The following is a 16,695-nucleotide window of genomic DNA, read 5'->3' as shown; positions in this document are numbered from 1 at the left end:
TTCAAAATCTGCCTCTTGCCCTGTGGTGCGCTTTGAATGGCTTTGCGTTTTTTTAGATGGTTTTTTTTTTTTATCACCAGAAGAGACTGCGGGCTGTTGCTTTCCCTGGACCTTTTTGTTTCTATTGCAACAGACCTTTCTGTAGCAGATGTGCTTGGTGATAAAAAGCATGCCTTTTATGGGTTAAGTACTGGTGTTCCTTCTTTAACTTCTGAAGGTACTGCCCCCAGAATATATTAAAAAAAAAAAAAAAAAAGAGTTCTTGTCTTTGGAAAGACTATAGTTTTACATATCTCTTGCCTCTCATGTTGCATCTGCAACTGACCCGCAGGTTTTATTTTGTCCTTTTTGCAGGCCGGAAGTGTCTCCAGAGGCTCGGCCCGCACCCAGGCCCCCTCCTTCCACTAACTCTCCCCTCTTTCTTTCCGCTCTCCCTTCTGGCTCTGGGCAGATACCTGTCCCTTCTAAGCCGGGGTGTGACTCAGAGACACCGTCCTCTGAGTCCCCTTCAGGCTGCTCCTCTATCTCCTCTCCCATAGCGGCCCCCATCTCCACATCCACCCCAATTAAGAACTGGCCCTCTGCAGACCCGGGCCAGGCCGGCTCCAAAGAACCGCCTTCGCTCTTGGAACTAGAGCTGGAAAAGGAGACTTGGACACGAGTTCCAAACACTGATCCCCACGCCGCGGGCTCGCTTTCCAAGCAGACACCCGTTCCGGTGACTGGAGGGAGGGAAGACTATTCACCAGGCAAGACCAGTACTAACGATCCGGCACAGTCTCTCCGGACACAGCCTGAAGAGGGGCAAGAAGGAGGGCTTCTGGGGTCTCCCCGGCAAGAACCACAAAGCAATATCGCTTCATCGGACGAGGCCCGAGAAGTAGCATCTGCCCTTGAGCCCGGGAGAGGCAGGAGGGGCAGCCCCCCTGGAAAGCTCCCAAGCGGGGAGGGCCTAGACTCTGCGGGGGACGCAGGTGGAGGTGGCAGGCTGAGTCCTGCAGTTAAAGAAGCGGGGGAGTCAGCCCCCACACCCGACTCTGCGATGACGCAGGGACACGAAGAGATGAGTCCGGATGCCTATGACAGCAGAAAGGATAGCAAGAAGCAGGCATTGTTTTCCAAGCAGCTCTCCGCGGAAGAGGTGGGGGAGGAGGCCCCCAGGCTGGTCCACGGGGACAGAGGGGCCCCCCAGGAGCCAATGCCACCAGGGGCCGCTCCCAGAAATGTGATGGACGCGGGAGACTCCCAGGAGGGGGCGGCCACGACCGGACCACAGCCCGCCGCCCTGGCAGCTTGTGCTCCCCGCCCCTCCTCCAAGGGGAGCTTCTCCGGGGGTCCCCAGCGGGCGACCAGCTCAGGGAGGAACAGTCCCCTCTTCAGGAGTCAGGGAGACGACACCCGGATGGCATGGAACCAGAGCAAAGCCAGTGACCACGAGGGTCTGCTGTCCGACCCCCTGCGGGGCCTCCAGGCCCCCTTCGAGGCCAAGTCCCCCGGCGCGGCCCATCTGGACCTGACCCTGCCCTCCATCCCCGAGGTCGAGTCGGACGACGAGAGCGGTGATCAGCCCGAAGACGGCGGAGGGGTGGCCCTGGTGGCAGGCCAGGGAGGAAGGGCTCCATCCTCCAGTACGGGGCCTGTCCAGCCTGAGACGGACAGGGCATCCAGTGAGGAGGCCGGCGGGTCAGCAGCAGAAAGCCTGCATGACCCCAAGCTGGGAGCACCTGGAGCATCCAGAGCACCGGCCCCGGCTTCTGCAGAACAGACACCCGGTGACGGCGGGGAGGCAGGACCGGCGGGAGATGGGAGCCCGCCTCGGCCTCCGTCCGCTGCCCTGGGGTCCCCTGTGTCCAGCTACCCCTCCCTTCCCCTGCTTCCTGCCACACACTCCTTCCCCCCCTCTGCACACTCTGACACCCCCCACACCAATACAGCAGAATCTCAAAAAAAAGCAACAGCCAAGGGCTCCGCGGGTAACGTGGAAAATCCCGGCAAGAGGAAGCCGCTTCTTCAGGCCCGGGTCTCCCCCTCAGAGACACAGCCGAGCGCTGGAAGCAGGCCGGCCAAGCACAGGTGAGAGCCGGTGCGGAGTGGGGGGACCGTCCTCGGGAGTGTAATCCAGCCACCCCCCCCGACCCCCCACCCCTGCTTCTGTCTCCGGCGCGAGGGCTTGCTCACGCACAGCAATCCTGGTGGTGCATGTCCTCCCTGGTGTTGAGAGCAGGGCCTTTGGCAGGGCCGTCCCCTGGGCAGGGAGACCCCCAGAGACGACACCCCTGCACCTTGGAGCAGGAATGTCGCTGCTCTCCTTGCAGAGATACGGAGCTCTCCTTGCAGAGAAGCATCGGGAGCCGAATTCTCTTTCCTGGTCTCAGAGGCCAGCTGAGACTTGAGTGGGAAAAGCCAGCCAGGCGGACAGCTTATTCTATAAAAACCCCGCCCGGTGGGAAGCTGGCTTGTCTGTCGGAGCTCTGCAGGGCTCCAGGGCGGAGGCTTGGACCGCAGTTGCCTCCAAGACTAGGAGACCGTCTTCAGGGTTCTCCTGACGTTGCTTAGCGAGGCCGAGGGTCCCGGGAGAAGGTCAGGACACCCATTCGCGAGCGGTGTCTGGGGCTTGACTGGTGCGTGTGCGGCTGCCTCGCGCTGACTGCCTCCCTTCCCAAAGGAGCCTCAGCGTGTGTCGGGGCCGAGGTGTGAGCCCTTGTCTCCAGGCTCCCCTGCTGCCTGCCTCGCTGGCTGCCACCCCCGAGAGAGGCGGTCCCTCAGTGCTGCCGTTCCCGCAGGTCTCAGGGTCCCTTCCCCCTTCTCTTCCAGACTTCATCCCGTGAAGCCCATGAACACGACAGCCCCCAAGGTCACTAACTCCACCTCGGGAACTGCCGCGATCATGAGTGAGAACTTGATCAACGAAGCTGGGATGAAGGTATGTCTTCTCCGGGAGCAGGCAGGTTAGTTAGGGATCTTGAAAACCCTCTGTCTGAGTCACCACGGCAGACAGCTCCTGGGGGCAGTGGGGAACCCCAGGATGACTCAACCACATGTCTCTGTCTTTGGATGATCTTTGGAAGCCCATGCACCTCCCATGGCATACTCAGTTTTTCCCCTCAGTTATTTATTTGGCTGTTGTTGGGTTTGTGTGTGTGTGTGTCTCAGGCAACACGATTGGCAACCAGTACTTCTTTTTAATGAGAAGAAAATGTCACCCCCCTTCCCCAACCCCGGTCATGCCAATCAGACATTCTCCTTTTTCCCATGCATCTTTTCCTATCTTTTGGCAAGAAGGTAAAATTCTTGTAGTTGTTAACTGTGGCACAGATAGACTTTTTTTGTAACTTTATTCTGAAGTGATTTCAAACTTGAAAAAAGTTGCAAGCATAGCACAAAGAACTCCTGTAGGCCTTTCACCCCAATCCCCAGCTTGTGGGCATTTCACCAGATTTGCTTTATCACCCTCACCTTCTCCATTCTCTTTGTATCTACATACATTTCCACCCCCCTGCCCCGAATTATTTGAGAGTAACTTGCCCACGTTATGCTCCTTTTACTCCTAAATACTTAAGTGTGTAATTCCTAAGAATAAGGACATTTATTGAAATGAAGAAATTTAACAGGCATATCACACTGTTTTCTCATCTGTCGTCTGTATTTCAACGTCACCAGTTTGTCCCAGTGGTGGCCTTTCTTCTTTGTTTTCCAGTCCAGGGTCACTGAGAGACCCTGATGTCTTATCTTGAGGATCTCCTTTATTCTGGAACAGTTCCTTGGCTTTTTTTTGTCTTTGGAGACGTTGACCTTTTTCAAGAGTTTAGATCAGTTGTTTGGTAGAATTTTCCCGTTTGGATTTGCCTGACGTCTCCTCGTGGTTTGGTGGAGACTGGGCCTTCTCAGCAGGTATTAACTATAGGAACAACACGCCCGTCCCAGTGCATCCTGTAAACGGCCCACAGCACCCTGTCCATTTAGCGGGGTGTTAACTTGGTGACTTAGGTTAGGTGGTGTGCATGCACTAGGTTCTTCAGTGCAGAGTAGCTATTTTTTCCCCTTCACAGTTAGCAGGAAATGTGTGAGGAATTCATTTCAGGCCATGCAACCTCCTGCTGTTTATCAACCTCCGGTTCATATGCCTCAGTGTCCTCTGATGAATGTAAGATAGTAGCAGAAGGATGGGTCTCCAGCCCCATTGCCTGCGTGGAAACCCTCTAAAATCCTCTTGTTTGCTTAGTTTTTATCATACACACTTGTGTACGTTGCTACTTAATTATTCTTTGAAATGGTTATTCTAGTCTATACTTACCCACTCCCCAGTTGGGTAATTGGCTATTTAGCTTGTTCTCTTTTTTTTCAATATGAATAACACTATAGTCCATAGTTTCTTGCATAGGACTTTTCCCTTCTCGTAGTTGACTTCCTTAAGCTGAATTCCCAGGAAGACTATTGCTTGATGAGAGGATCTCTGCTCTTTAAAAAGCTTGAGTGGCTACCACTGAAAAAAGCAGCTCCTCCCCCCAAAACCAAAACTACCCCCCACCTCCCACCCACATGAGTTCTGCTGGGGAGTGTCTCCATCCTGCCCTTTCCGGTTCTAGAACCAGAGGGATTGAGTCCTGCCTTGCTACCAACCTCTTCGTCTTTGACTCATTGTCACATGGATGGAGGAGAATGATCTGTGAGTGACAGGAGACTATTAATGAGCCGAGGTGTGTTGTGTTTCAGGCACGTGGAAACACATGTTTCCTAACCGACCCTGCAGACTACAGTTGGGAGACATAAACTTCATTTCTGTTTTACTGCAGGTGTCTAGAAGTTTCACTCAATCATAGATTGTACAGTCCCCGGGACTCCAGGATGTCAAATAGTTTTTGTGGGTTGTTTTTTTTTTTTCTCTTTTTTGGGCCAATGCAGGGGCACACCACTCAGCGTACAGGATCTAAGTTCCCTGAGCAGGGATCAAACCTGTGCCTCTTGCAGTGGAAGCGCGGACTCTAAGCCACTGGACCACCAGGGAAGTCCCAGTTTTTGTGTTTTTTAAAAACAAAACTTTTGCTCACATCTCCTTCACTCCTGCAGGTATTTTTAAGCGCGGGGTGATGGCTGATGCCTCTGGCTCTGTTGCGTCTTTGCCTCTAGGAACTGGGCTGAAGGTTGTCCACTGAAAGCCAGAGATCTGAGTTCTGGGTCAAGAGGCAGAGTGGTAATAAGGAACTATTGCTGAAAACCACTTAGCATCTTGCCTTCTCCTCCCTATAGTCTGTGCTAATGGGGCATCAGTCTGAAAATGATCAACTGTAGCCAGAACTGTGTACCTATGATCTTTTAGCCCGAGTCTAAAGTTGGACTGGCTGTAACTTCACCAGCCCAACTCGGCTGGCTTCTTTGGTTGTGTTAGAAGAAGCAGCACTTGTCTTCCTGGCATGTATGATATTTACCAGGAAATTGGGCAAAAGAATAGCACGAAAGGGACGATAACAAAACCCAGGGTCATCTCGCAGCTCCCCACCCCTCTTCCTTTAACTGTGGAATGCAGCTTGGCTCCAAAGAGAAACAAACACCCAGCTTTCGGGAAGTCAGCAAGACCCTTGGTCCCCTCTGTTTACTGGTCCAGGCTCACTTAATCAGGGGCTTATCTCCAGGCCCCGACTGATAGTAACTTGGCTTAAAACAAACGCAGCCGTTACTTATGTTGCTCATGATCTGTAAGCCCCAGTGCTGCCCCTCTGCCTGGCTGTCACAGAGCTGTTGGTCCCGGACCAGACCTAGTAACTCCTCTGAGTAAATAAGGAAAGGTTCCTGGAGACTGCCATTGGCTGGCCATAGAATAGACGCTTTGTACTAAGGCATAAACAGTACTTATAAAAATAACTACTCTTTGGAATGTTGCAAAGTGAGAGAGAGATTAAGGGAAAGAAATTGCATGGCTAAAGTTAAGGAAACCTAGCTGAATCATTACTATAGTGGCTTTTTTTCTTCTTTTTTGGTTATTGTGTTAGGGCCACCATCTTTTGTAGATGATTAATAACTAGGAATGTATTATTTATTCAGGTGGCTTCCACACTTCCATTTAAAAATAGCACAGCCAACTAGAGCCAAAAAGTCTTCTGTCAAATTATATGGGAAAAGTGGAAGACCAACGTGAATATACGTCATTATTGGTAAAACGATGGGGGAAAAGTCCAATGTGAAAGTCCCGGAAGGAAACACGTGATGATGGGCACCATCGTTTCCTGAGTTAATGGGTATTTTCTTTGCACCTCTTCCGCTCCATGGCCCTTGCTCACTTTCTGTGACTGCTGGATTGCTTTTTAATTTTTTTAGTCGTAACATAAATAGAAATTTCTGATGACTTCAAAGTCCTGCATCATTTCTTCTTCAGATTATAGAGTCCAAATGGAAGAGCTGTTTGACAGTTTGTAGGAGGTACCGCTAGTCTTCCCTGTTGCCTTAGATGGAGAAGAGTCTGCCTGCAGTGTAGGAGAACTGGGTTTGAGCCTTGGATCAGGAAGATCCCTTGGAGAAGGGAATGGCAACCCACTCCAATATTCTTGCCTGGAAAATCCCATGGACTGAAGAGCCTGGTGGGTTACAGTCTATGGGGTCACAAAGAGTCGGACACGACTAAGCGACTAACACTCAGGAGGTAACTTCAGTATGCATGCCACTTCAGTTCTATGCCTGGGTCTTAAGGAAATGTTTAGGGATATGACCGAAGATTTGTGTTCATGCCTTTAAATATGTTCTTATATAATTGTGAAAACTGAAACCAACTTAAATGACTAGCAACAGAGAGATGGTTAAAATACAATTAAGTTTAAAACATCCATTTAAAAAGCAATTTTTCTAAAATTTAATAATGGGAAAATGCTCACAAAATACCCAATTTTCAAAAGCCATAAAACTTGATTCTGTATGAGGCTAAAGTTATCACAAAGAACGCCCATTACCAATAAGAGACCCAAGTGTTAGGTGTTGGAGTTATGGGTAATAACTTTTTCCCCTCTTCTGGATGTGAGATTTTTTTTTTTCCTTTTCATTTATTTTTATTAGTTGGAGGCTAATTACTTTACAGTATTGTAGTGGTTTTTGCCATACATTGACATGATTTTCTATGATAAATAAATTATTCCTTTTACAGTTCAAAACACAATCCTGTTATTGTGGGCAAAATTAATTTTTTTAATTTATTTTTTAATTGAAGAATAATTGCCTTACAGAACTTGGTGGTTTTCTGTGAAACATGAACAGACAATTAATGTTAATTCATCTCCAGAGTCTGGGTCCGAGGTTACCACTCCATCTTTGAAGCTTGCCCCCATCACCCGGGCAGCCACGGCCTCTGGTTTGTCCAGCTCCTGGAGCACGCCCTGTCCCCCTGGACCCTGATGCCCTGCACCAGGTGAAGCCCCAGGCGTGTCAGACCCTGTGGGGGCCTGGCGCCTCCTCCCGAGGAGCACTCTCCCTCCAGGTGTCTGTCTCTGCTTCTATCTCCCAGACGCTCCGGCGAACGCCTTCTGTAATCAATATATATTTTTTTAAGAGGAGGTTATCTATTTATTTTCGGCTGCCCTGGGTCTCCGTTGCTGCCCGAGGGCTCTCTAGTTGCAGCGAGAGGGGCTGCTCTTCTTGTGGTGACTGCGCTTCTATTAGGGAAGCCCACGACCCCGTGGGCTTCGGTGGTCGTGCCTGGCGGGGCCTAGACCACGGGCTCAGCAGTTGTGGTGTGCAGGTTCAGTTGCTCCACAGCACGTGGGATCTTCCCCGACCAGAGGTGGAACCCGTGTCTCCTGCATTGGCAGGTGGATTCCTATCCGCGTGCCACCAGGGAAGTCCTGTAATCAATATTGTTGAACAGATAAAATCCTTCTGTGGCAGAGGTATAATCTAAAACTCCTTGAGGATATATTCTTGGCTATTGTTTTTACAAAGACTACTTGTTTTCTTGGTAGGATGTGTAAACAGACGTGCCACTTTGAAAAAAAAACTTGTGATCAAATAAACATAACATAAAATTTACTCCCTCAACTGTTTTTAAGTGTCCATTTCAGCAGTGTTAAGGACATTCGTGTTGTTGCACAACCAATCTCCAGAGTTCTTTCCCAGACATGCAACTTTTTTGAAAGGGTTGTTTTGATTTCTGCCATACATCACTCTGATTCTTTGCGACCCCAAGGACTATGGAATTCTCCAGGCCAGAGTACTGGAGTGGGTAGCTGTTCCCTTCTCCAGGGGATCTTCCCAACCCAAGAATCGAACCTAGGTCTCCCGCATTGTAGGCGGATTCTTTACCAGCTGAGCCAGAAGGGAAGCCCTAAAGGGTTGTTTTGAAAGTCACAAATAGGATGATGGAGGTCCAGAGTGGGGGACCCTGTGGGTGTTTGCCTTCAACAAGCTAAAAAAAAAAAAAAAAAAATAGGTTAAAACAGAGAAACAGTTTTTGACAAGTGGTCCAGCATCTCAGGGGCTTCCCTGGTGGCTCAGTGGTAAAGAACCCACCTGCAATGCAGAAGACATGAGTTCGATCCCTGGGTCAGAAAGATCCCCTGGAGGAGGAAATGGCAACCCACTCCAAAATTCTTGCCTGGGAAATTCCATGGACAGAAGAACTTGGTGGGCTACAGTCCCTGGGGTCGCAAAAGAGCAGGACGCGACTTAGCCACTAAACAACCACCACCAGCGTCTCACCTTTTTCTAGGCCTCCTGTGTGAAGTTCAGCCTGCTGCGTGTGTGGAAGTCTCAGGAGTGTTTCCAAGTCAGTAGTCATCATTGTGCTGTTCCTTATAGCCAGGACAAGAGGGACAACATTTCTCTGGAACTCTGGCCGCTGTGCCGGCAGTTTGCATCACTGGACCGAACAGGGCAATCTCTCGTGTTGTGTCGTGGTTCACCTGCTCCTAACGTGACTGCTTCTTGGAGCAGGTGGTTCTAGGCCTTCCTCAGTGAAACTCACCACCCTCACGGTGTTGAAACCATGATTACCTCAGAACTCTGCAGGCAAAACTGTCTTGAGGTTGCCCCATGACCTTGTCTCTTTCAACTTTCAAACCTGAGTCACAGACTTCAGGAAAAGTCAGTTTGGGTATTTTTTTTTCCCCATCTCTCTGGAGACTGGGTACAACATGTTAGTTTACATAACGCTTATCTTGTGTCTCCTCGTGGTTGGGGCCTGAGCAGTTTGCAGTCAGACTCCAGGCCTCCCAGGTGATGATCATAATCCCTGGGGCTCCTGGTCTGGTCAGGAGGGGGCAGCCGCGGCCACGGGACCCCGACGGGGCCCCCCCGATGGCTGTGTGGTGGCCCTTGGCTTTGACTCTGCATAGGTTTTGAGAATGAGAAGACTTAGACTGGGGTTTCCCAGGCCGTCCTCCTAATTGCCAGGACTCCTGAGCGTCGTGGAGGCAGTAGCAGACCGTCTGGGATAAACGTCCATGTATTGTACTGGGAGGAGAGTGTTGCCTACTGCGTCGTCTGCTGCTAGCGTTTCTTCACGGGCCCCCTCGGCCTGGGGCTCAGGTCCGATTGGATACCTGGTTGTGCCAGTTCTGGTGTTCACAGGCCTCCAGTGGTGATGTCTCTAAACCCCAGGCCTAGAGGCTAGTCCAGGGGTCTGCAGCCTGTGAGTCAAGTATGATTTTCACACTTTCAATCGGTCATTCCCCAGCGGTCCCATGGTTAGGACTCTGCACTTTCACCGTTGAGGGCCCGGGTTCAATCCCTGGGTGGGGAAATAAGATCCCACCAACCTCAGTTCAGTCGCTCAGTTGTGCCCAACTCTTTGCAACCCCATGGACTGCAGCATGCCAGGCCTCCCTGTCCATCACCAACTCCCAGAGTTTAACTCATGTCCATTGAGTCAGTGATACCATCCAGCCATCTCATCCTCTGTCGTCCCCTTCCCCTCTTGCCTTCAATCTTTCCCAGCATCAGGGTCTTTTCAAATGAGTCAGCTCTTCGCATCAGGTGGCCAAAAGTATTGGAGTTTCAGTTTCAGCATCAGTCCTTCCAATGAGTATTCAGGACTGATTTCCTTTAGGATGGACTGGTTGGATCTCCTTGTAGTCCAAGGGACTCTCAAGAGTCTTCTCCATCACCACAGTTCAAAGGCATCAATTCTTTGGCGCTCAGCTTGCTTTATAGTCCAACTCTCACATCTTTCCATGACTACTGGAAAACCCATAGCTTTGACTAAACAGACTTTCGTTGGCAAAGTAATGTCTCTGCTTTTTAATATGCTGTCTAGGTTGCTCATAGCTTTTCTTCCAAGGAGCAAGTGCCTTTTAATTTCATGGCTGCAGTCACCATCTGCAGTGATTTTGGAGCCCAAGAAAATAAAGTCTGTCACTGTTTCCATTGTTTCCCCATCTATTTGCTGTGAAGTGATGGGATTGGATGCCATGATTTTAGTTTTCTGAGTGTTGAGTTTTAAGCCAACTTTTTCACTCTCCTCTTTCACTTTCATCAAGAGGTTCTTTAGTTCTTCTTCACTTTCTGCTATAAGGGTGGTGTCATCTGCATGTCTGAGGTTATTGATATTTCTCCCGGCAATCTTGATTCCAGCTTGTGCTTCATCCAGTCCAGCATTTCTCATGATGTACTCTGCAAATAAGTGAAATATAAGTTAAATATACCAACCTCATGGTAGGCCCAAAAGGGAGAAAAAGAAAGAAAGAAAAGGTCTTGAAACAAAAAACCAAATGACAAAGACGAATGTGCAGCAAAGACCATCTGTGGCCTGGGCATCCTGAGATACTGACTCTCTGGCCCTTTACAGAAAGCTTCATCTGTCATAGGTTTCCACTGAAATTGAAAATGAATTCCTAGGAGACTCAGATCATAGACTCAATCACTAAAAGCTACCTCTTCTATATTTCTTTTATTTATTTACTTACAAACAGTTATTTGTTCATAAATATTTATTTGGCTACGCCAGGTTTTAGCTGTGCCACACAGGATCTTTAGTTGTGGCACGTGAACTCTCATTTGCAGCATGTGGGATCTAGTTCCCTCGCTGGGGACCGAACCTGGGTCCCCTGCATTGGGAGCGTGGAGTCTTAGCTACTGGACCACCAAGGGAGTCCCTGTATTTCTCTGAGATGTTTGACCTCTTGGCTGACATTGTCAATTTTCTTGTCCCCTCTCCCCTGGCCCCCACCAAAGAAATACAAGCCCTCGGACCCCGCGTTTGCCTACGCGCAGCTGACCCACGACGAGCTCATTCAGCTGGTCCTCAAACAGAAGGAAACGATCAGCAAGAAGGAATGTCAGGTGCGCCAACTGGAAGACTACATCGACAACCTGCTGGTCAGGGTCATGGAGGAGACCCCGAACATCCTCCGGGTTCCCTCTCAGGTCGGCAAAAAAGCAGGAAAGATGTGAGCCGCCGGCCTCCAGCATTGAGACTCTGCCTGGGTCTGTCGACACTCGCTCCCGAGGCTGAGGACTTGCTGTGCCTGAGAGCCGGGCACAGATTGCCATCTCCCTCCCAGGTTATCGGCAGGAGTTCCCCCCACCCACGGAAGCCAGGTCAATGAGTACAATGGATCTTTCTACTGTCCATTCCCAGGATTTTATTTTTAAATGCCACTGTGCCTTTAACCACGTTGTAAATATTTTATGCCCCGACCGGAGACATGGTCATAAGATCTGATCCTGGCCTGAGGTTCAGATGGCGCTGGGGGCGGGGGGGGGGGGGGGGGGGTATTAATTAATGTATTTCAAACATTGGGGTTTTCTTTCTTTGAATTTGAGATTTTTAAAGTACGTCTCCCCGCCGCCCCCGGTCTTTAAAGCTTGGGGTGAGATGACAAGGACCAGGCGATCGGGGCTGTGTTGCACATACTTTCTTGGCATTTGAGTAGCTCAGGCGTGGCGTTTTGGCTGCAGATGCTAAATTTTTTGATACCGTGTAAACCTACTTGACTCCTCGGACTTGGTCTTTTGTTTCGACTGGAGCAGAGGAGTGCAGAGTGTGCCTTTGAGATTTATAACAAGCCACCTTTTCCAGACATCAGCCTCTACACCACAGTAGCCTTTAAAATATGCTCTTTATCAATGGAGAGGGCCTGTCTGTGGAGGTACGGGAAGCAGACCAGGGGACTTAGAGTCACTTTGCCCTCGAGGGGGTTTGTCAGAGCCCCTCCTCTGGTGATCGCAGGGTCCCTGTGACTGGAGTGGCTGAGACAGTGCCTTGATTATCAATCGAATGCTCCAGGCACTTGCTAAAATGGTTCTACCAGGTGTGGAGCGATGGCAGGGGGTCTGTTGGCCCTCTCCCCCAATGCCTTCACTTGGCTCCCTGGTTTCCTTGGCAGCTCTTCCTGGCATTTTCCCCCCTTGGTATAACATTGTGAAGAGCAAGATGATACCTATTTTTAGATGGCTGTGTTTTTAAAACTAGATTAACACACATTTTTAAAAAAAACTAGGACCCCTTCTTAACTAATAGCATCAGTTCAGATTCTTTGGGGCTTCCCTGGTGGCTCAGCGGTAAGGAATCCTCCTGCCAATGCAGGAGATGGGGGTTCAATCCCTGGGTCGGGAAGATCCCCTGGAGAAGGAAATGGCAACCCACTCCAGTATTCTTGCCTGGAGAATCCCGTGGACAGAGGAGCCTGATGAGCTACAGTCCACGGGGTCGCAAAGAGTCGGACATGACTTAGCGACTAAACAACTCAGACTCTTCATGTAATTTCATTGTTAGTAACCCGATATTAGCATGTTTTCTATATTACTCTTTTTTTGTTTGTTTGTTCCAGTTGAGACAGAATCTCATCAAATCCTGACATCTCTCCTCGGGAGAGAATGTCATAGGCCAAGGGCGTGGGCAGGGCTTGAGGAGAGAGCAGTTATTAAACGGAACTCTCTCTGTGTTCATTCTTGTTGTATTAAAGTTAAGAGGCAAGATGACTGGCAGTGGGATTCCTTCTTAGGATCATGTTTGCTGCCACATTAGTTAATATCAGAGCACTTTAATCTGAAGGATGATACTGTAACTTGATTGAACTAATTCACTTTTAATTATCGATAGCTGTTTTATTTAATACCCTCCTACATACTGGGGACCACTGTAAACCTCTCAGACGACTTGTTATTTTTGTAGCGCTACGAGATTTATTTACATCCCTATAAAGAGAACTGGATGTTCGCTTGAACTCCAGAGACACACGTGTATATATTTGTTATGCAATGTTTTTTACCTGATGTCAGTGTACTTGGACTGTGATAACCCTCGTGCCCTGGGTGGCGGGGGCTCTGAGTGGTTTCTCCCGGGAAGAGCTCACGTGGAGACCTGAGTTCTTCCCGAGAACTTTTCATTGTGGGAGATCTGCTGCTAGGACCTTGGGGATGGGACCCGGTCCGTGTTTAAGAGAGCAAATTCCTCTGCTCTGAGATGCCACTCGAGAACTCTGGAGAATGAAGGACAATCAACTTCAAGAGTGTCTGGTTTCTACCAACTGCTGGAAAAAAAATTCCACGGGTAGCATTCCTGCACCGCTCAAGGACGCCAGTTAACACCTGTCCTTGAGGACTCTACTGTGAGGGAGAACTCAGTTGAGAAAGCTGGAGCCAGCTCTGAGCTGTTCACAGGGGCAGGTGGACTGGAGGGCTGGAGCTCCTGCAGCCACTGTGGGTCTGAGGGCTTACACCCAGCTGTCTAGGTGTAAACCAGGAGAGTCCGGTTTAGCCTCTAGCTGCTGAGAATGCTTACTGAACTGATGGGTCCTGGGAGGAGGCCATGCTGTGCAGAAGTAGGAGCAGCTCTTTCTTGGCCCTGCCTGGCTGCCCCCCCCCCCCGCCCCCGCCCCAGAAGACCAGTCAGTACTTCAGGGAAGCATCCAATAAAATACCAAACAGCTGTGATGACCTTGCACTGGAGGTCAGCATCTGGAAAGAAAAAGTCAATCCTTTGCCCAGTTGTTTCACATCATCTCTGCCGTTGGGCTTTGACACATGTCCTGCCCACCCCTTTTATTTCCTGTGGGTTAGCCTCCCCAGGGAGCGGAATGGAAGAGCAAGAAAGTCTGCCCTTCGCCACATGAACAACCCTTGACCCGGAGTGGAGGGTGTGTGGGCAGTGAGTGGCACATGTGTGTGGTTTCCAGCTCTGCTGATGGCGGGAGCTCAGAAGGGCATGGAGTGGGAAGGGTCCATGACCCGCAGCCACCTGCCAGATTGAAGGCCAGAGGCAACTTGATGTAAAATTAGGCACAATTTTCACCCCCGGTGCCCCTTATCTTTAAGACCCAATCACTGACGAACGGTTCCTCTAGGCTGAAAGATGTGTTGCCTTCGGGGCCGTGGAGAGCTTAACCTCCAATTTCTACCCCAATCTCAACCCTGTGGTTTCCTCCGTAGCTGTTGTGTGAGCTACTGACGTGACCTCTTCCTCCCTCTGATTGAAAGCTCACCCAGCTTTTCTGGATTATAGAATTCTTATCTCCTGCCTTGTTACTTTGGGAATTTTGAATTTCTTTGCTTTTGTTTTTGAGAAGTAACCTAAAAATTTCCTACAACACTAAATAAAATGGTCCTGGTACTACCTTTCAAAGTTTTGTGTCTGTGGTTTTTTGTATGGGTGCGATAAGAATTTCTGGCTTCCTGCAGAGTCTCTCTTAGGGGGTGACCAGTGGGTCACCCATGGGTCTCTCGCCTGGGTTCCTGCTGCCGCCACTCTATCTGGTACCCAAGGGCCCCAGCGCAGTTTCTCCTGCGGGTGTTGGGACATCTGTGATGACCTCCCTATGACACACCCCATATTTTGGGCTGGAGGGAGCTCTGGCGTTTATCAGCTGGACATCGTTTGAATTTCCTGTCCCTAGTGGTACAAGCTGCCACCTTTTCCTTAAGCTGAGCAGATGAACAAGGCCACTTTTTTGATTTGCCTCCACCCTGTGCCACCTCCCCTCCCACCACACACACACCTCTTCACCCCCGCCCCACTGATTCCCCAGAGAGTGAAATCCTGACTTTTGGAGCTTCATTTGAATTCACCCTGCATTCAGGACTGCCCAGATCTAGGAGCCAGGTCTCTGGTTCCACAAACATAGCTCAATCATTTCTGAGTAGAGGGGATCATGGCTGTAAAAGACTCCTCCTGAGCTCATTCTACTAATCTCCAACCCTTCCCCGAAGAAGTGAGAGGTCTGCCTGCCTCAACCAAGGGTCCCAAGCTCTCCGAACGGAGGAGATGCTCTTAGAGATGAAAGTCACATTGTAGATGGACAGATGCAGGTGGGCCTGGGTAGCTCCTGGGTGGGGCTGGGGAAGCTTCCCGAGGGCCTCCCTGGTTTGGGTGGAGGGGTCTGGTTACCCAAGCGGATGTGGATGGTGGAACCACCGTGTAAAATGATACAAAGGTGGTTTCTCTTAAAACATGCAACTTTCCAGGTTTGGTCCAAACAACCAAAAAGCTCTCTGGAAAGGGTCTCCAGGGAAGGAATGTTTGTACAAATGACCCCCAACTCTCCCCTGAGATTCATCTCCCTTGCTTTTGGGGGGGCACCCTGCCCACCTCCCCATGGAACACATCACAGGGTACCGTTCCCACTCTGACCACAGCCAAAGCATCAGCATCATGCACATTCCCAGCCCTCAGACCCTGCCTCCGAGCCAATCGGGGGTGCCATCTTTTGGACTCTGCAGTCTCCCCGTCCTGAGAAGGTGGGAGCAATCTCTCTGTATTCGAGTTCAAAGCTCTAAGGTGAGCTCTCTGGGGCCAGGGGCTCCCAAAGCCACAAAATCTGAGGGAAGATGTCCTCATGTGGCCTTGTGATGTTTGACTATCTTACACACACCTGTATCCTGAGCCCTAGAAACAGTCACCCTGGTGAAACCAGCAGGCCCTCAGAACTGAGAGGAAGCTGCTCTGTCCATGCACATCAAGTGCTCACTTCAGGCTGAAACTTGACCACAAAAGGAAGGCCTGTTTATTGAGTTCCTGCATTTCACTCAGCACTGTTTCCAGTTCTCATCAAGGTAGATAATATCTCCATTATGCAGATGAGAAAATGGAGACTTTCAGAGGCGTCAGAACTGGAGTTTGCCTGGGGTCCCACAGCAGGTAGTTAAGAAAGGATTTGAACTCCTCACCTATCCCACCTGGGGTTCTAGAACAGGTGTCAAACTATGGCCTCACTCTTGTTCATGTGGCCCTCAAACCATGGGTGATTTTTCCTGGTAGTTCTCTGGGAGTCCAGGGGAAGGACACTGTACTTTCACTGCCATGGTCCTGGGTTCAATCCCTCTTCAAGGAACTAAGATCCCTATAAGCCATTCAGTGCAGCCAAAAAAAAAAAAAAAAAAAAGTACAACTCCAGCAACAACAAAAAACAAGGATGATTTTTCCTTTTTTCTTTTTTTAATGTGGGATGAACAAGTCTAGAGATCAAATGGCCAGAGTGATGACGGTAGTCAACAGCATTGTTCTGGATACTGGAGATTTTTACATTTCTTTTAACAATCAAAATAACTAATTCATGACATTCAAATTTCATTGTCTACACAATTTTCTTGGGATACAGCCGAGTTCATTGTCTATGTCTCAGTAATTGTCTATGGCTGAGTCCATGCTGCAAAAGCAGACTTGAGCAGTTAAAATAAAAACTTTCGCAGTCACCAAACCTAAATATTTGCTTTTCAGGCCCTATTCAGAAAACGTCTTTGGACATCCAGTCTAGGATTACTTCGGGTGCCAAGGAGATAATA

The 16,695-nt window shown here is 49.6% G+C and overlaps 1 protein-coding gene across 3 annotated transcripts in view; it reads left to right on the top strand.

The window, feature by feature from the left end:
* The window catches only part of RAB11FIP1 (RAB11 family interacting protein 1), a 37,443-nt gene extending 22,904 nt beyond the window's left edge, over positions 1-14,539 (top strand). For 2 of the 3 annotated variants that reach the window (XM_061134818.1, XM_061134819.1), the window contains exons 4-6: positions 355-2,073; positions 2,815-2,923; positions 11,149-14,539. In XM_061134818.1, coding sequence (XP_060990801.1) covers positions 355-2,073; positions 2,815-2,923; positions 11,149-11,367 — 2,047 coding nt within the window. In that variant the 3' untranslated portion in view covers positions 11,368-14,539. The remainder of the gene's footprint in view (positions 1-354; positions 2,074-2,814; positions 2,924-11,148) is intronic. The other variant, XM_061134820.1, reaches the window with a different exon arrangement.
* The last annotated feature ends 2,156 nt before the right edge of the window (positions 14,540-16,695 follow it).

This window comes from Dama dama, chromosome 32 (genome assembly GCF_033118175.1).
Source record: "Dama dama isolate Ldn47 chromosome 32, ASM3311817v1, whole genome shotgun sequence".
Lineage (NCBI taxonomy): Eukaryota > Metazoa > Chordata > Mammalia > Artiodactyla > Cervidae > Dama > Dama dama.
The sequence above is the reverse complement of the archived record's forward strand: the minus strand, read 5'-3'. Positions and strand labels throughout refer to the sequence as shown.